The sequence below is a fragment of the Primulina eburnea genome, chromosome 11 (assembly GCF_022965805.1).
Source record: "Primulina eburnea isolate SZY01 chromosome 11, ASM2296580v1, whole genome shotgun sequence".
In the NCBI taxonomy this organism is placed as follows: Eukaryota; Viridiplantae; Streptophyta; class Magnoliopsida; order Lamiales; family Gesneriaceae; genus Primulina; species Primulina eburnea.
Window position 1 is genome coordinate 8,731,458 of NC_133111.1, and position 21,057 is coordinate 8,752,514.

Genomic DNA, 21,057 nt, shown 5'->3' on the forward strand with positions numbered 1-21,057 from the left:
CAGCACTCTCTAATTGCATTAGCATGCTTCTGGAAGAAATCGATGCTATATTTTAAACTCAATCGAAGCAAAAGATCTGCATAACTGTGGAAACTACAACTCAAGGAGTGTATTTCAAGGATCATTACGACATTTATGATACCCTCAAACTTCTCTCTGAACAATTTTGCTTCATCTCCTGAATCTAACTCTAACTCTCTTTTTACTTGAGTTTTCATTGTTCTTGTTTACCTTCGTTCAAGCTTTGCAGGTATTTATAGAGGGAACAAAGACTCTTGTGAATTACACGATTGCGACTGTTCATTTTCAACGGCTCAGATTGAGAGATGGTCAAGAGTCACTTGTCGCAATTATGACTACTTATTAATTGCATTTACCGAGGGGGAACAGTATCTTAGTCAGACTAAAAGTTTGACACCTTTTCAGAAAACAGATAGGATATTTGTCTTTTCGATAAAACTACAAGTTTGCTGGTTTTGACAAAGTGCTCGCATATTTCAGCACTCTGAAACTTCCAGCAGACGTTATCATAAAATGACAAATCCTCTTCTGATTTCTCTTAGTAACCGTCTGGACAGCCCGCTCTTTTTCAAAATTTTCAAAATCATTCGTCTTTCTGACAGTTTCTGCGAAACTTTTCAAACACTCAACCAAGAACATACTGACACGTGTCTTTATGTTTATTTGACGGCTGTATATCTATTTCATATTTCACTTTTTCACCTTTACTGTTTCATAACTATCGTTATTCAGCTACTGCTTTCTCTATATCATAACTAACTACTGCAAATTTTTCTGATCTCATCTGCATACAGAAATGGCTGGCGCATATACTCTCAACGCTTATCAGGTTAACTTTGCTTCCGTTCTCACCATCAAGGATGAGAATATCTTGAAAATGTTTCAGGATATTGAGAAATCAGGACTCCGGAAATTCCTGGAAGCACCAGCAGTTATCTACAAAAATGCTCTCCTGGAATTTTACTCCAAAGCAACAGTGCATGAAGGAAGAATTGTTCATACCCAAGGAGATGCTTCTATCTCCATTGATGTCGCACACCTAGGAGCAACCTTCCTCCTTCCACTTTCGGGTATTTCTGAACTCTCTGATATTTCAAAGACAGATCTGTCGCTCTCAGCTCTTTCTCCGCATCTGGAGAAGAAGTGTCTCCTTCCTGCCACAAGAAATTGCTCAAAATAGAGTATCAGATTCTCGCCGATATTGTAGCTAAAGCCATTTTGATCAAGGCTGGCACCTTCGACAAATTGACGAAGGAGAAAGTTCAGGTCATGACTGCCATCACCAAGGGGATTAAGGTGGATTGGAGTCATTTTATTTTCAGAATTAGGAAGGATATGGTTATTCGGAAGAGTTCTGGTTTCGCGGTTCAGATCAGTGTTTTGCTCAAGGATGCTGGTTTCGCATCTACCAGTGATCTCGATGCTACTTCCGTTACCATGATTGATGCAGCAAATGTATTGGCTCTAAGGCCTAAGCCAACAGTGACGGAGTTCGTTGCGATGAAGAAAGAAATTGGGGAAACTGCTTCTGAGGCTCCCAAACCTCAAAAGAAAATTTCGAAGAAACGATTGATTATTTCGACGGATTCCGATAAAACAGCATCAGAAGAATCTGCTGCTGCTGTTCGACCAACAGTACCGACCCCAGCCAAGAAGAAACCGCGCACCATTCTCAAGATTAAAAAGACAGCAGCACTGTCTGAAATTGAGAAAGTACCTATTCGACAGGTCTTTCCAGAAGCGGTTCCTTCTGCTCGATCGACTGTTTCTTCGACTGCCCTCGCTACTGCGTCCATCTCAGCACCTTCTTCTGCTACTGCTTTTAAGCCAACATCTGGAATCGTTATTCGGGAACCAGCAAGCAGGTCTTCTGCATTCCGACCTATTGCGCCTATTCCATCTTCTGACAAAGGCAAAGGCAAAATGGTTGAAGAACCATCTACTTTTGGTCACAAGAGCACTGTCACTACTGGTGTTGATCTTCATCTAGCAGAAATTGAGACCTCTGCAAACGATGACATAAAATTCTTTGATGAATGGCATACTGTTCAACTGTTCCATTCTTTTGACTACTTCAAAACAAAAGGGAATTACAGCAAGATGATGAATGCAGAAAGGAGGAATTTTCAGCTGGCAAAAACAGAGAATGTCATCGAGGCCTTGCGCAGTAGGAACTTCATCCTCGATCAGCTAAAATGTCAGAAATTAGAATCAGTTCTGAAAGTTCTTCAATCGAATTTTGATCCCGCCGTTCCTACTGCTGTTCAGGATCAAAATGTTATTTTGATTCTATCTGACAGATTAAAGCAGATGAGTGAGCAACTTCTTGCTCAAGAACAAGGCTTTGGAGAGCCTACTGTTTATCATGTTGGCCTTGTCCCGATCTTTCAGCAGAATCAGACAGTTGAGGAAAGGACTACAGCCTCCCCAAAGGCTGATGTTCTTAGTACTCCTGCATCTCCGACTAGGCCCATTCAGTCCTCATCCCTATTGTCTGTGCATGAACTGGCTTCCGTTGAGAAAGTCATTGAATCGATTGTCCCTATTGTCTCTACCACTTTGGAATTGCCGGCTTCTGGGTCTCCTACCCCAGGGCAACAAGTAGCAGAACCAGATACTACTTCTCTACTGCCAAACTTAGAGTTGTTTTCTGCTGCACATCAAGCAGAAATGACCGTTCTTCTGTAACAGCCTTCTGCACCTTCTATTGCAGCATTTTCAGTTTCCAAGACTGCTACTGTACCTATGGAAGAAGCTTTGGCCTCTGACTTGGCCATTCCTACTGAAGATACTACTCTTCCTCTGGTTGCTGTTGAGCCTACTGTTTCGGCACTTCCAGCAGAAAGCACAGCAGACCCTGCTCCATCTACTGCATTAATGGATGCTCCTCCTGTTTCTACTGCGTTGACTGTCTCCCTCCCTGTTTTGACTGCGACGAATTCTCGTCTTTCTGAGATCAAACAACGCATTCTTGAACGAACCCCTTCCCCGGAATCAGATGCATTCAACCTCGAACATCAGATTCAGTGTCTACAAACCGACCTCAACAACATATCTGATTTAGTAAAACGTATGTCTTGTGAAAACCTTGCGGAATTCAGTGGTGCTCAATCTTTCCGAGAGCGAATGGGGAAATACATCTATCTCACTAAGGAGACCTCGGACAAGATGTATGCTGAAGCCTCCGTTTTCATATCAAGAACTCACAACGCCATCATGCTTACTCAAAATGATATACTCACTCGAATTAATGAGCATGATGATATCTTTCGATCACTGTCTACTTCTGTGGAACTTTTGGATGCCAAGATTGACTCTCAAAATCAATCTATCACTGTCTTAGATAATCGCATCTCTTCTCAGAACCCGTATCTGAAAATGCTAACCGATGGCATTCAAAATATTTCCGGCAGACTGAATGATTTCTTTACCCATGTTGTGGCCGCTGATGCCAAAAAGGGGGAAGATCGAGGAGATAGAGGAGATCAAGCAGGAATTAGGCAAACAGAAGATGAGGCTGAACCTTCTAACAGAAGAGATCAAGAACCTCAAAATGAAGAATCATTTACAGGGACATTGGAACCGATTGATTTGTTTACTTTAATGCGTTATTAACATTATCCGTTTGTTTAAATGACTATCTATTTTACTTAACGACTTTCTACTGTTTAGGTTTTGGCATCACCACAAATGGGAAATTGTTAGATATGAATTTTATTGTGGCGATGATAACTAAAACCAGTAGACCAGCAGACCAGAACAACATAATAGCTTATTAGTAGCTGCTGCTCTAGTAAAACTAAACCAGTAGAAAAGGGATAACAATACAAACCAGTAGAGAACGTTTTCTAACGTTGATATCTTAATTGTTACCGTTAAATAGTTCCTAGTACTAGTATTAATTACAGAATTAAATACTATACGGAGTCATTTAATGCATATTACCCAATTAAGTATAAAACAAGACTGATTGTTTTATAGCTTTTCTGCAGGAACCTATTTCGGTAATAAAGCTGATTGTATCAGTTATCTGAAGACTTCTCTGATTGTGAACGTTGAACTCAGTCGATTATATATACTTGGATCAAATCCTTGTTCGACACGACACTTCTCATAATATCATTTTCAAGGAACAAAGCTACTCTCTTATCAAACGTACATCAGTTTTCCTTGAGCATTTTAAAAGTTCAACACAAAGAAAAGTAGCACACGCTTCATAGCTTATATTTGATCTTTTGTAGATCATCTTGTGCTACTAATTCTTACACTCTTCACGATCTTTACTGCACTAATATTTTATCAGAAGAGTCTGTAATCTGAAAAGAGTCTTTTCAGAACTTTGTGTTTCGCATTTTTGTGAGTTGAGAAACTAAGAGTTTCAGGAGGCTGAGGTGTAAGTCCTTCTGAAGTGGGTGTGTAAAAGTGTTGTACTGTAATATCCAAAGTCTTTTAGTTATACCTTCTGGAAACAGAAGAAGGGGAGACGTAGAAGAATTTATCTTCGAACTTCCATAAACAACTGCTGTCTGCTGCTTTATTGTTTTTTCCAACTACTTCATCAGATTGTTTCCGCACGTTCTACTGTAATCAGGTGAAAGTATTTGCACAAGATCAACTACTATCCTTAACAGGATTTTAGTACCTCATCAGAACGAAAAACGAGTAGAGTTTATTCACCCCCCTCTAAACTCAACTTCGATCCTCAACAAGCAGCTAGATGATTTTTACCATTAATGTTAATTAAGCATTTGCAAAATATTTTGAAATAGGATACCGCATGTTGATTGCCATGTTAGATCTCATATGATGTCTTGCCATGTTTATTAATCATTGATATGTTCTGAGTATAGGATTATTCACTGTTTCAGCCCAAAACTTTTGAAAAATACATACTCAGAAAGTATTGTTCTAGCAACTTATTTAAGAGTTATATTTTTCCTCTCATCAACTCCATTTGCTGAGGTGTTATAGCTGCATAGAACTCATGCCTGATTCCATGGCTTTTTAAAAAAGTAGAAAGTTCGGTTTACAAATTCAGTTCTTCTATCAGATATGATTTTGTCAATCCATTCTGATTTTTTCTTTTAATTGTTTTTTGAAAATTTTGTTCATTTGAATAACAGTTTGGTCTTTTGATTTTAAAAAAATTACTCAAGTAAACCTTTAGAAATCATCAACAATAACTAGAGTCTGTTTCATTCCCTCTAAGCTATGGCTGATATAGGACCAAACAAGTCCATATACAACAGTTTTAAGCTTCGGGTTGATGAGTTACATCATTTATTTTTAAAAGAGGACTTAAGTTGCTTCCCGAACTAACAATATGGACATACTTTGCTTTGAAAAATTCAATTTTGGAAAGATAATTGGCCAAATAATCATTGCTCATATTTACAATGGATGCGAAATTTAAATGATTTAACCTCTTATGCCACAACCAGTACCTTGGTAAGTTAGAAGAAATGAAGCACACCGATTCACTAGGTTGAGTAGTCCAACTGATTTTGTATGTATTGCCACATGTGTCACATATGATTATAACGCATCCAGAAGTATCTTTTCTGAACAATTTTGCTGTTAAAGTATCAGTTAGATTTGCCTTTCATTGAGTTATGCCTAACAAAACTGGTTTGGTTAGGCTACTCTTAACATTGGAACTCTCAGACACATAATCAACATTAAACTTTCTGCCTTTACTCATATTTTCAACAGGCTTTGCAAATTAAGGAGTCAGTTCTTTGTGTTCATATAGCAAACTGGATCTAACAAAATCAATATACTTTTTTTTTTCTTTTCCAGTTTTTGTTGATTACTTGTCTCAACAATGCTTTAATTGTTGCTGAAACCGAGATCATTTTACTCTCCAAATTATTTATGCAACTCTTGCATTTCAGTTAAGGAAACTGAAGACTTATTACAGGATGAAACTAGTTCAGTTAGCTTCATATTCTCGTATTTTAACTACTGGTTCTCATAACTTATTTTCAGTTTAGCAATCGTTGTCTTTAGACGAAAAAGTTCACTTGATTGTTCCTAGTCAGGTTCAGTTCTTTTTGTTGTCTTGTAAATAAGTTGTCTTAGCTTTAACTTCTTCGAATGAGAGAGAAAGTCTTTGGTACTCATTTATCATTTCATATAGTGTAGTGACAAGATCATATTTTATGAAATCAGTTGAACTAAAATCTTATATCTATTTACTTGTAGATTCCAGCTCATCATCATTTGTTATAAAGCATCTACTTCCTCATCATTACTCGAACTACTTGAGATTTCTGGTTCAGATGACTCAAAGTCTAAGTCAGCCCACTTTGACTTTCTTTCTTCTTACACCAACACCTCATGCTTCATTATCGTAAGATACAAATCTATGACTTTGAGAACTATAAGAATATTCTCGTCATGCTTTGAAGTTTGAGCCTTTTAATATAGGAATTGAATTAATGTTGGAAATGATATTCGTACGCACCATATCTGAGCATAGAATAAAACAACACATGCTCAACAATTATACATATAAAATAATCAATTAATTCAAATAAAGTAAACCTCGTAATATGACACCAAACACTCCATTGATATACCGTCTTTGGATGAAACATCAACTTATAAGTTGTATACTAGCACATCAATCAAACATTAATGGTAATTAACATGTCAAATATCAATTTTTTTGGGCCAATTTATTATTCACTTGTAAAGAAAAATCGAATAACTATCATATGTTTACTACCACGAGTACATATGTAATAATATTAAATATTTAACTTCCTTTGGACTAATCAATATTCATATAGATTACATACACAAAACCTGTTATATTTCAAAACAAATTAATTTATGCAAAATAGGTAACTTTGGTAACTTTTTGTTTCAATCAATCAATTTTAAAATATATAAAAATAACATTATTATTATTTGCATGATTGCAAATTTAAAAAATCTTAAACCGAAAAAAATTGATTGAAATGGAGTCGAGTGCACCCAAAACTAGATGCCATTGTGCCCCCGCTTATGTCCATGACTGAAAAGAGCACGAGTGCAACAAAAATTGGGCGCCCCTACTTCTGTCTGGGATAGGGCTAGGGCACATGTGCGTCATCTTTTCAAGGCGGGTGGGCTAATAGAGTCTGTCTGGTGACTGTAACCCTAGTTTCAAATTTTTGAATTCTTTCATAATACAGAGACATAAGTTCGAAATTATCATACTGAAGCCTTGAAAGTATGTTTGCAAGCAAAAAATACTTTTTCGAATCCGAATTGAAAATGATATGCATAAAAAAAAATTTTAAAAGAGAAATATCTCAATGATTTATCATAAGTGACTCTGACGCCACTTGTTGGAAAATAACCGAAGAATAAACCTAAAATTCATCATGTCACGTAATCAAGAATTAAAAAATAAACTATACTAGAAGCATACCTGAAGCCAAATCCTTAAGACTTTAGAACAAGAGGTTGATCTTCCGGATCTACGTGTTTTTCTTTGAAAACCATATAGTTTTTCCTTGGATTTATTTCTATTCATGAGATTTAGAGACAAGAGAACGTGATTTGCGAGATCTGGAGATCATAAGCCTTATATGGATATATCTTTTGATATTTCTATTTTAGCTCATCATTAAAATTAAAATTACACTTTAATATATATACATTAAAGACCCAAAATTTGTCAGATACATTAAAACTCATTAACGAAAAACCTATAATCCACATATAAACTCATACAATTTTAATTGATCTAACACTAAGAACCAAAAATCCAGTGCTTTAAATCCTTTGCCCATCACTTAAAAGTGGTGAAGATTCATGGGTTTACCCTAATGCACACTCCACCTTTCTTTGTGAAATTTATATTGAAGCATTGTAAGGTTGTAACGTCCGAAAAAACAATCTACGTAAACCACATGCATGCAAAATTATTTTAATTGCTTAATTGTTTTATTTAATTTTTTTAAATGCTAGCATGATATTTTTACATGATTAAATTTATGATTGCATGATTAAATAATAATATGACATGATTACATGAAATTAAAGATTTTACTCGAATATTCGATAATAGGCAGGGGAAAAGAGACCATGGACGATCAAGATAAGAATATTTATTTTCCATTAAATAATTGCAAGGCTTCCTAATATGATTTAAAAATGATTTAATTTTCCTAAAAATGTTGGAGTTCGAATTATTTGTGAGTCAGGCTCGATTTTTCCCGGGAAGCAGGTTTGGGAAAATAAGGAGTTTTAAAAGATCAAAAATATTATTTTTGGGAAACTAATTTTATAAACTTTTATTATATAATTAAATAAATATTACTGAGCCCAATTTAATTAATTTAAGTAAGCCCAATTACCCTTAAATTTGCAAACCCAAAACCAAACTCCATTTAACTTGCAATTGAATCTATAAACATGTTACCTAGGTTTTTAAATCACCATATTTCCTTCTTGTAGCAGCCAAAATTCACCCTTGCACACACATAATATTTTCGAAAATAGGAAGAAAGAAAAGGGCTTGTGTTCTTCATCGTCCGGTCGTCCAACGTCGCACCCTCGCCAAAGGTCGTATATTCGAGCGTTATAAAGTCAAAAACACGTTTTATAAACTCTTTTAAACATCATACAAATCATATTACGCATGATTTAATTGTTTATTCATGAAAAAAATAGGTATTAGATATTTTTACGGTAGATCGTATATTTTAAAAAACACGACGATTTTACGTTAATATAAAAAAGTTTTGAATCAATTGGGTACGCTGCCAATGTAGGATGTTACATGATTGGATTATGAAAAAAATAGAGGAAACAAGGCTGGAACCTTAGGATAAGAAGGATGAGAGAAGCCAAGGATTCCATGTGCAATTCTCATTCATGGCATTAAGGGGTGGCTCGATAGTTTTCATGAGGGCTGGGGCTTGGCCAGGGCTGGTTCAGGGGCAATGGTGGTCTCGGTCTAGGGCTGGTTGGGTCCTAGGGCGGCTAGGGTTCGAGCTTTGGGCTGGGGAAGAGTCCACGTGAAGAGGGACTCTCTCCCACACTCGTGTATGTGCAGTAGCGGCCAAGGGGGCTCGCTGCTGGGGCTGGGTGGCTAAAAGTAGGTCCATAAAGGTCCAAGAGAGATGGGCAGGGCTCAGGACAGGGGTTGGTGTGGCTGGGTTGGCTGCTGGTTCGAGAAAACGTGAGGCAACCATTGGGATCGCGCAAGCTGCTATCCTTGTTTCAGGTGGCTCGTGCATGGGTCCATGGGTCTGGGATGGGCGTGGTTGGGTCTGAGCATGGTCCAGGGTTGGTTAGAGTCAGGTTGTTTTGGTGGTGGCTCGGCTAGGAGAGTCCTAGTTAGCCCAGAGTCCTAGGCGAGAGGGAAAGTTCATGTGCGCAGCTTGTACCTTCAAGCATGGGCTCTGTGCGTGGGTTCAGGGGTCTGGGTTGGGCTTTGTTGGGTCTGGGAGTGGTCCATAGTTGGTTAGGGTCAGGTGGGCTCGGTGGTGGCTCGGATGGAAGTTTCCTAGGTTGGCTAGGAGTCTATAGGCGTGAGTAAAAAACCATGCCAACTATGGGTCTGTCCAGGAGAGTTTGAGCGAGTTAAGGACTGGTTCCAGGGGCTGGGCTTTGTCAAGAGGGTGCCTAGGTGGTTGGCTTGGGTTTCGATGAAGGTGGCTCGTGCGTGGCTCGAGTATTTTGGGGAGATGGCTCGGTGTGTTCGAATACGTGTCAAAAACAAAAATATATGAACTAAAATTGGAACCATGGGTCAACGGGTTTGATTCATGGCTCACAAGGGTAGATTATGTAATAAAAATGTTATGTTTAAAATTTGGGAAGAAAATATAGAGTTTGAATTTATCCGAGATTTAATCGCCCCAAGAAACATTAATTAAATAAGTAATTGAAACGCCTAGTTTTAAGCTTTATAAAATTATGAAAATTATATTTAAGATTAAATAATTATTTGGAATAAGTCTGTGTCATTAAAAGTGAGAAAAGATAAAATCGAGAATTTTTACGTCTAAGGACAAAACGATAATTTTACACTTAGAAAATACGTAAAATCTTGGCAGCGTTCCGAAGGATCATAATGCATGTTAAATGATATTTTATGATTTAAAATGATAATTTTGATGATAATATGTTATTTTATTATTTATTGTAAAGTTGTGCAATTTGTAATGTTTAAAAATGCTATTTTTGGAAAGTTATGATATTTCATGATTTTTAAAGAAATAAAAAAAATATTTTGAGTGATGTGAATTGATTGTGACATATGATATATGATTCTGGGGGATCCGTTTATGTGAGGATGGTGAACCGTGAACATACGATTTTGTGAGGATGTCGTGAGGGGAAAATGCCCCAGAGAAAGCACATTTATGAGAAAAGGCCCAGATGGAGCCCGTCTATGGGAGAAGGCCCCCGAGAGAACCTCGACGATCGTATTTCCACGGCGGAGCCTAATGCACAGTCCCATGGGCCATGTGGAGCTGAAGACTAATCAGTCGATCGGAGGATAAAAGCTAGTCACTTTCAAAAAATCAAACTTCACCCAAAATGATATATGATTTAAAGATTTATTATTAAAATGATTTCTATGATATATGATTTTTGATGACGATTAAAGTTGTTTTTAAATGATTTATTTATGCTTAAAACTATTTTTTAATTATGCCCAAAAGTTATTTTAAATAAAATATGATTTTAATATGCTTGTGAGCGTATATGTATTATTTTCTATCCATGTTTAGAACGTGCTGAGTCTTTAGACTCATTAGGTTTATATGATGCAGAATTTGATGATATTATGGGAGGCGCTGACGCTTGAGTAGATCGAGTGCAGCAGTACACAGCCGAGGGCATTTATGTTTCTGTACTAGCTTGATAGATTAATGATTTAAAGATTATATTAATGATTTTATTAGAGATATTTTTATACTTTATATTTGTTAGTTGATCTTTGTGAAGGTCGATATAGGATATTGGTTAGTTGATGATTTAAGATTTATTTTATGCACTTGAGATTTCATATGTAATTAATTTATTATTGATTGTTAGAAATGATAAGTTATTTATTTTAGAATTTTCGAGTTTATGATTTTTTTTTTATAAAAAAATCGAGGTCGTTTCAGTTGGTATCAGAGCCCACTACATATTATGTAGTTATTTACTTTAGTTTTGCAATTGTCATTTAAATCCCTCAACGTTTATATTATGTACGATATGTGAGTTCATTCCTCCCCAAATTGGAAGATGCGGCAACCCTAGCTAACCAATTTAATAGTGCCCTTCATATGAAATTCCTCTTCCTAAGTCCACGAACTCTTCACCGAGCTCTATCAGCTAGCGACGCTGAGGAAAGCACGATGCAGGAGCAAAATTAAGAACAAATTACAATTGTCGATGGAGATTCACGTCGTGCTTTTTCTAGGCGTCGTAGGCTAAGATCGACGTAAAAATCATCGGCTTGAGAGAGGAATTTTGTAGAAATCAAGTTATTGTTGTTGCATAGTTTAATTTCATGGGGAATGACTCGTGTGCACTTAATTAACATGTGAAGTTCGTCAGATTTGAGTGGCTAATATTATATTTTTACTATAAATATAAAGTTAAATAATTATTAATGGAATAAGCTTAAAAATGGACGAGATTGAGATTGAAGAATAAAAAGATAAAATTAGGAACATGATATAGTCAAGATTTTAATAGATAAATGCATACATCGAAGCAATCTAATTGAGAAATAATTTAGGAATAGATTTGAGATATATAAATAAATTCATTATTTAAAAAAATGTGATTATCGATCTACTTAAAAATAGGAATAGGGTTAAAATATATTAAACACCTATCCAATCAAATAAATCATTATTGGCAGTAAAATAAATAATTCTAAAGAGAGTGTATTAATTTTATATTCTTAATGACTTTTATAGAGTTTAAAAGTCTATAGATAATCAATCTAGAATTTTATATACTAAAAGTTATCCACATTTCAATTGTTAGTTCAAATAAATTTCAAAAAAATCACAATAATAAATTACAAAATTCATAAGGTTATATGAAAAAGTTAAAAAATGTCAATAAAAATCATGCAAAATTAATTTACAAGATTTTGTGGAAAGTCTGTTATTTAAAAAAAGTCAGTAAATATCTACAAGGAATACATCTCATCCCTAAAGTATATGAATTATATTGTTTGAAATATTACTAAAATTTATTTAAAATTCCTAATAAAATATTAATAAGTAAAGTAAATAATATTCTACGACATTATTTTTAGAATAAAAAGGATATGAAAAGATTTTACGTGATTCTATAATGAATTCGACTGATCTCGTTTTATCGGCAAAACCATTTCGCTACTTTGAAAACTTCAACTCCAAATCGTAACAACCCGAGAATTTCACCAATCTCATTCAAACCGAATCTTCGATCAAACTCATTAAAATTCGTATCAAAGAAACTCCGACTTTCGATGAATGGGATGGAAACAAGATCCGCCAAGAGAAAGAAGCTACTCAATCTGAATGCAGAAGGAGGAGGCACAGTTCCAACGAAACATGTTGAAATTCAGGACAGGATCAGTGATCTTCCAGATGACATTCTTCATCACATTCTTTCGTTTCTACCTATTAAATCCATTGCGAAAGCCGGCATCCTGTCGAAGCGTTGGAGAAACGTATGGTACTCGTTTCCCAATCTCGACTTCACCACTGCCAACGCTGTTGCCGAATCATTGTTTCCCTTTGTTAGGAAGCCGAAAATGAGAAGAAAAGAACGTTCTTGCTTCTTGAGAGGATCCAAGTACATCGACCAGATTATAGGCCTACTCGAGAAGCATTCGGGTATAAGGGTCCTTAAATTTCGGTTTGTCGTGAGTTTTTCCGGGCTGAACAGTCTGATTCGTGGTGCTGTGAGGCACGATGTACAAGAGCTTGATGTGGAGGTCTCTACGTTTGATTACTTCAACTTCCCTCGGAGTGTCATAAGTTGTGAAACGCTACGAGTTCTCAGATTAAAGTCCTTGTATCCTGGTTTTAGGTTGCCTCCTGCGGAGATCATGAAACATGGCTTCAAATCACTCGGTACTCTATCACTTTCTGGTCTCTTTTTACGTGATCAGCCATCCATACTCGATTTGTTCACCGATTCGTCGTTTCCTTCGCTTAAGAACCTGCATTTAGATGCTTGTTCGGGGTTGAAGAACCTCTGGATCAAGTGTCCTAGCTTAGAAGATTTATCTATAGATGGCTGCCATCAGATGCAAGATTTGGAGATTTCGGTCCAGAAACTCAACAGATTAAGGGTAACAAGGTGCTTCATTTGTTCAAATCGTACACGTGTTATGATTGATGCCCCGATGCTCGCCAATATTATCTGGTCCGACAATTCTGTCACCGATGAAAGTGTTTTGCAGAACTTAACTTCGTTACACGAAGCCCGTATCGAATTCTTCATTCGTCAAGGTTGTCAAAGTCCGGCAAAGATCAAAAGTGCATTGAATTTTCTGTCTGGAATCTCTCATTGCCACCAGTCTTTGAAACTTGAAAGCCAGTGCATTGAGGCATGTATAATGTGTATATACTTTAATTTTCTCGACATAAAAGTTCGTATGTATATCTTTAAATTTTGGATCCTGAAAACGGACAGGTTTTATCAAGCAACAGTAGATTTGCAGGAGTATCATTAAGTCCCTTCCATAAACTTGGATCCTTGGAGCTCTTCATGACAGGATTTAACAAGCATAACATCCCCGGAATGGCGAAAATTTTCATGAATTCTCCCACCATTCACACCGTCATTATCACTATTCGTGGTTATCGTCATCCTGAACAAAGAGTAAGCCATTAATCTCCCACCATTTCTTTTGTTCGCGTTTAGTTTTGACGACTCGGTAATAAACGATTCTCTCTGGACCACAGCCCTGGAATGAAGAACTATGGGAAACGTGGAGTTCTGGAGAAGAAATTAAGCACTGGGAATCACAAATCCAGTGCGTTAAGCCCTTTTCCCACCACTTAAAAGTGGTGAAGATTCATGGGTTTATCGAATGCGGACTCGACCTTAGTTTTGTGAAATTTATATTGAAGCATGGAAAGGTATTGCAGCAAGTGTTTCTTTACGCTACTGTCTGTTCCAAGCAAATGGATTCGCTTCTAAGAGAAAATTTCATATCTCAAATAATGGGTTTCTCGAGGGCTTCTCCCAATGCTAGAATTGTATTTCCATAGGCCTAGCTTGATTCCCAGCTCTCTCTTCTGTTATCATTGAGTTCAGAAAATTCATGAATTATTAAACTTTGAATTTGCTTAGTTTCTTTTAATAATGTTGAAGTTATCATCACATATCTCCTTCAAAATTAGACGTGAGGGTGTAATTTGTAAGTATATATGGGACGGGACTTCTCGCATCTACAAGAAATGCTTGTTATCAGTTGGGTCTAATGGAAAACGAAAATGATCTTATATTATTCAAGAGTATACATTTCGAAAATATGAATAGAAAATTGGCATGTTCCCCTAATCCACCAAATGAACACCCATGAATCAAATCAAATGTAACAGAAAATGTTAATTCTGTCCATGATGCAAGAACTCCTGGTAAAGAGCATGTTCCAGCCATTCTTCAGATCTCTCCATTAGTTCTGGGCTCAACCTAAACATGAGTACGCAGAACTCCATCTCATCAATCCCTCCATCCCCATCAAGATCGCCTTCTTTGACCATGCTCCGCAACTCATCATCACTGAACCCTTTCAATCCAAGAAAATCCGAGTTCGTCTTCAAGCTCTCAAACGTGATCACCCCTTTATCCCTATCCATTAAAAGGCTAAACCCTTTACAAAGTTCTGCTATTAGCCCCTCCCCTCCTAACTTATCCGCCATTCTCGCCAAATTGTCTTGAAATCCATTAATCTCTCTCGCACCCGCCATTGATGCCAAATAGATAGATTGATGCATGAGGGCTTGATCATTCGAGATGTATATATAAGTTTTAAACGTATAGAATATGCCAACTTATGTGTACGTATACACAGCAGACATTACATGTCGGTGTATGCTTTGGTTCTTGCTACATGAAATTGCTAACCTCTTTCTCGGAAGAAGCCTTGACAAGCTGTACGCAGACGGGGATGTGTGCACAGCTAACTTTTAATCGTAAAATATATTAATGTCGGGAACAGAAATTGGTCTGGTCTTGTTTAGGGCATCCGCATCCGTCGGAATTAATTCATGTTAATAACTCTCCATCTCATCAAAAATGATGGGGTCCACGAGCCACATATTCATTACATAACACTTCTCCATTATTAACACACACCCACATTCATTTAATTTCAACTTTCATTATTTATGGGTCTCACTGTCCACTTACTCATTTTTATATATTTTTAATATTTCAATATCTTTCTAATATTTTTAACATTTTACAACAAATATTACTGAAAATAAATAGTATTATTATTTTAAAAATAACTTATTTCCAATATTCATTAAAATATTATTAAGACATTAAAAAATAACTTAATTCCAATATTTCAATTTAAAAATTTATTACAAATTTGACTGAAAGCGTACACATAGGAAACAACAGTTGAACATAATGAAAAACAACATATAAATCAAACATTTTGAAATTTGTAATAAACTGACTTCACTAGCCGTTGTACTTTGTATTTTATAATATTATTTAAAAACTAGCCGTTATAGTTTGCTAAATATGATATGAAGTATTTAATTTATGTTGGTGAATAATGTTAGCGACGGTTTTTCAAACACTGTCGCTATTTGCGACGGTTTGTAATAAAACCGTCGCAAATAACGACGGTTTTTACAACACCGTCGCAAATAACGACGGTTTTTACAAAACCGTCGCAAGGTGTATTTTTTTTAAAAAAAATAAGAAAGTAGTGACGCTTTTGAATTTGCGACGGTTTTCAAAAACAGTCGCAAATTTCGGATTAAGTTCATCCTGATGAATTTTTCTGCTGACTTGGCACAAAAAATTAATAACACCTCCACCCACATTGGTGCTTTAATGTTAATGGGTGTTAATAACACCCATTAACATACCAATGTGGGTGCCCTTATGTGACATATTTTAATATCATGAGAAAAAGTTGTGTTGAAATTAATTCTAACACTTCAGACGTGGATCGCACCGACCTGTCTAGTGTGTGTATGTTTTCAAGGCATTGTATTTTATAAATTTGGGATTCTCTTTGGCTTTTCCTCCGTCTGTGCATGCGTAGTTTCTTTGCAACTTGCAAGAGTCGATGTTTCGTTCATTAGGGAGCATTGAAAAACATGCGGCGTGTATATATTTATTGTATTCACATGAAAACAATAGCACAGCACGTATAAGATGAGATTTTCGATAATCCAATAATGTTTCCAACCAAAATATGTCATTCTTCTAAAATATAAAATTAGTTCATAATGTAATAAAAATAAAAAACAATGCATGTTTATTGATCTAAACATTAATATAAAGAATTTAAGAAGAGAAGAACAATAGTAATGAAGCCAAAGTTGCTTCTTCATCCCCGGATTCCGCGTCTTCATCTTTGTTGCAAGTTCTTCGCCTTCAAAATATTTCTCGTAAATTCTTTCGATCTCTCCTTGGGTTTTCGCGTGTGTCTAGGTCTCCTCTTCTGTGTTATTTTCGTGTCTCTTCCCTTTTCCTTAAAGATATGATGATTTCTTGAATAAAACCCTCCATGGTAGAGCTTTCGCAGACTTGGACTCTGTCAATTTCACACAAGAGTCTTCGGCGTTGAAGCAACGAACAGGTGGCACCGATGTGCCAAATTTTCTTCTCCGAACTTTAAAGTGTGTGGACTAAGCGTTGGGGCGCCGTTGTCTGGCGCTGAAGAGCCTGTATTCTATCTGCATTGGCACTAAGGTGTCGTGGTCTGGCGTTGAGGTGCTGAAGCCACAACGTTTTAGCTTTGTTTCTCCATAATTCAGCACTTAAGCAAGTACGAGCAGGTGCTGAGACTCGACTTCACAAATCTTTTGAAATCCTTGGACTCTTCAATCCTCATCTTCTTAGTCTTATCTCTTAATTTAAACATCTCAATCATTTTTTAATTTCTTTTATCATGTTAACATAACACCAAAAAATCATGCATAATTCTGTCTAAAACTAACATAATTCAACAGGCATCTTATCACTAATTAACTGCACCTTGTACTTATCAAACTCCCCAAACTTGGCTTTTGCTTGTCTCAATCAAAAAAAGACAAAGACTCAACAAAGAAATAAAAACTGAAATATGAATAACAAATTTAAGTCATAGAATTGTTTAAGTGACTTGGCCTCAGAGGTAAACTTTTAGTCAATTGCATGTCATAACAACTCCAGAGTTCACGTGTGTGTTTAGTTTTAATCTCATTTACTGACTCAAATGCTTAAATAGATTCACGCAACTTGTTCACTTTACATACTCAAGAATTCCTCAACTTAAATTTCAAACCACATCCCATCAATATAAGCATCTACTCACACAGATCACAAAGAGCTTTCTTGGTTAACATTTGATTCAAAATATATTCTAGAAAAGTGCACCAAAGTGTCACTAACTATCATGAGATGTGTATTTGTAATTGATCAGGTTCCATACTTACATACAATATCTCTCCAGAGTCCATAGGCTTGACTCTCACAACATTTCTCCACTAGCATATTGGATAAATATAACTAGGTTAATACGTATTTTAAGTTTGTAAAGTTATGCTACGACTCATGGTTACCATAAAAAGATGAGATTCAAAAATGAGATAAATTAAGCGTGATTCATCATTTAGTGCTATTCTTCACCTTTTATCTACTTCTTTTTATTGAATTATGATCTTATTCTACCTACACTTCTCTTTTCTTTCATCAACACTTCATATCATACATTTTGTCCTCCTCTTTCTTTCATTTTATCATTTTTTTTCTTTTCTTTTTCATGCCCTTTTACTTTTTTCAAGTATTTCATTGACCTCTCCAAATTTTCACTTCTTGTCAGCATCTAAGTTTTATTGTTGTTTTAAAAGCGCAAAGCGGCTTATTTATCTCAAGTTTTAGGTAGGAGTTAGCATACAGGCTCAAAACTCGTGTAGTTGATGTAGGATTTTAGAAAGAATATGAATGGAGATTCATCGTGTACCTTTAGCACACTGCATTCTATTTTTCATCATGCTCAAAATTAGGTATTATTGATAATTATGATTCATTGGATAGGCTCAAAAGACTCAAACAGTTCAAAAAACTGCTTAAATCATTCATAAATCACATGCTATCTGCATCTTGCCTCCAGAGTGCTCAAGCAAGTTCTAGACTACTTTTGATCCACCAATCAACTCAGACATATTAATCATGTGTAATTCGATAATTGAATGGTTTTCTGAATTAAGCATGCAAGAATTTGCACATCTCATTATCTTATTTAGGCTCACAAGACTGGCAAAAGATAAAATAATCAATGAACACAGACCCTGAGTATTTCGAATAATCGCCTAAATCTTTTTTATGTTTGCGAACATCTAACTCATCGTCATGTGATTTCCACACAAGTTTCAGTCCTCAATCATTCACTCATTATCACAAGTAAGTGAAATGTTTTCTAGGTATCGATGAGATCCATAATCATGGCACAATGCATGTAATGGATGTAAATTCTAAGCTAATATAAATACACATATACTTATTCACTGCTTTTACATTTGAATTTCATTCTCATCAGTTGCCACACATTTAACATTTCCACAACTTGACAAAACTATAAGATGCAGAACTGATTTTTTTTAACAATACATATAACAATATGACACTAAAACGCAAATGCAGAAATAAAAGAACGAAAACTTAAACCAATCATCAAATAGGCAACAAAACCATCGCAACAAATTTAGATATGTGCATTGTCCCCAATGTATAATATTCAATCAAAGATAGGGATCCACGTACCTTTGGTGATAAGCATCAGAACTCCTCGCTAATACCATCAACCATCTCCTCTTCCTCGTCCTCGTCCTCGTCCTTCTCCTTGTCGGGCCGTGCAGGCCAAGCATGTGGTTGTGGGAATGGCATGTACTGGGAACTGAGGTCTGGAAATCTCTGGCTAATGCAGTGGTGAAGTTTCACATATACATCATATGATCATGCGCATGTTTCTACTATTCTGCCATCTCTGTACAGTATGAATCAAACTGTTGTTTCTGCAACTCCATACTCCTATCTAAGCACTCTCTCATTTATGGTATGGGGCCTTGGCGGGTGCTCAATGGATCTTAGAGGTATAGGCTCATGCTCGCTCCCAAAAGTTTCCCCGAATATTGAACTGGTTATCTTTGTCGCTTTGAATGATATTTATAAATTGGTGCCTTTGGCCTCAACAACTCTTTAGATTCGTCCCCAAGTTACCGCCGCATGCTACCATAAGTTTATGATCGTAATGTGTTGGAATATTTCACGTTCACAATCTTTATTTTGATGTTAACAAAACTTCTTGTTTTTGTTTCTAACAAATTTACCTAAGTGCGCAGAAAGCTGAAACTTATCGAGTTTCGAACTGATTAGTTTACGAGTCAAAACTGAAGCTATCGAGACGCAAACTGAAAGTTCTAACTGATTGCCCAAACTGAACCATTCCAACAGATATATCAAATACCAGTTTAACTGATTGATCAGTTGATAGATGATCAGTAGAAAACCTTCAGAAGCCCGTCCAGCTGATGAAGAGTTCAACTGATGAAGAGTCTAGCTGACCTGTTCAAATGAATCAGTGAAAGCAGTTCAGCTGACGAGCCAACTGATTTTACCACGCCAGTTCAAGACCAGTTCAGAGCATCAGTTAGGAGCTGACAAGTTTATAGAACAAGAAAATCTTATATAAGTGGAATCCAGCTGTGCGTATTGGGGAAAGCAATTGTACTATCAAGAGTACGATAATAAACGTTGCAGTAGAGCTTAAAGCCAAAATGTTCCAGAAAGACTGTAAAAAAAGACAAGACACAAATTTCGATGAACAAATTCAAACTGCAACAACATATTTGATGAGTCTTGATACACGGTCACATTGCCGCTATAAATACAAGATCAAGAATATCAACAAGTATGTGTAGAAAAAGAAGGGTGTGGAAAAACGAGTGTATCAGCTTACAAGAAGCACAATTACTTCAGTGTATGAGAACACTTTTGTGTTGTATTCTTAGATCAGTTCTCACACACACACCATCACTCAAATATACATAGAGAATCGAACTTATTGAATAGATAAGTGAGTCTTGTACAAAGACAATAGATTTGTGAAAATGTAGTCTTTAACACATAGCGTTAAACAAGTGTTGGCTAGAAGGTGATGCCTTCAGTCTAGGCTAGGAGTTCAGATTAGGCAGTAGCGTAAGTCCTAAGCTGAGTGGGTTTGTACAAGGTGTTGTATAAATCAAAGTCTTCTAGTGGATCTTACCTGAGGAGGTAGAAGGGGTGACGTATGAGCAATTAAAGTCTCCGAACATCCACAAACACATATTGTGTATTTAACTGTTTAATTATTGTTTTAAATTGATTTCATTAGTTCAAGATAATATCAGTTCAGTTCTTACCATAACTGAACTAATACAAGTAAGAACTGATTCCCCTTATTTCAGTCAGTTTAGACAAGATAAAATCTTTAAACTGATCAGTTTTCTTAACAAATGATTACTTCGAGTATTTTCTGCTTGGTTGTTTCAAGCTCGATTTAATTCATCGTTGTTTACATATATTGATAATTTGAAGTTAAAATTTGGAGATAGTAATCCCCCTTCTCGATTTAAGTTTTGAGATAGTAATCGTGATAATTTTAAGATAGAATAAAATCCGTATCAGTTTGCATATATTCATTGCCGACTCGATTCAACTCACTTTGGTAGATTTCGGTGCCATCCTAGGGATGTATTGATTATCTAAGAGCCATGCAATAGTAGATTTCTCAAGTAAGAATCTCAAATTCTGAACCCCGAACCAAGAATAAAGGATGAACTATGGTAATGCCAAGAAACAAAAATATATTCT

At 36.1% G+C, this 21,057-nt stretch overlaps 2 protein-coding genes across 2 annotated transcripts; one reads left to right on the forward strand and one right to left on the reverse strand.

Annotated features, from left to right (window-relative positions):
• Positions 1 to 12,496: 12,496 nt before the first annotated feature.
• Positions 12,497 to 14,376, forward strand: LOC140804974 (putative F-box/FBD/LRR-repeat protein At4g03220). The gene is made up of 3 exons (XM_073161145.1): positions 12,497 to 13,576; positions 13,663 to 13,851; positions 13,935 to 14,376. Exons 1-3 carry the CDS (start codon positions 12,497 to 12,499, stop codon positions 14,241 to 14,243), a joined length of 1,578 nt encoding a protein of 525 aa, XP_073017246.1. The 3' UTR covers positions 14,244 to 14,376.
• Positions 14,377 to 14,582: 206 nt separating this feature from the next.
• Positions 14,583 to 14,945, reverse strand: LOC140805362 (calcium-binding protein PBP1-like). Its single transcript, XM_073161635.1, has one exon. The coding sequence runs from the start codon at positions 14,943 to 14,945 to the stop codon at positions 14,583 to 14,585; it is 363 nt and encodes a 120-aa protein (XP_073017736.1).
• Positions 14,946 to 21,057: the final 6,112 nt, after the last annotated feature.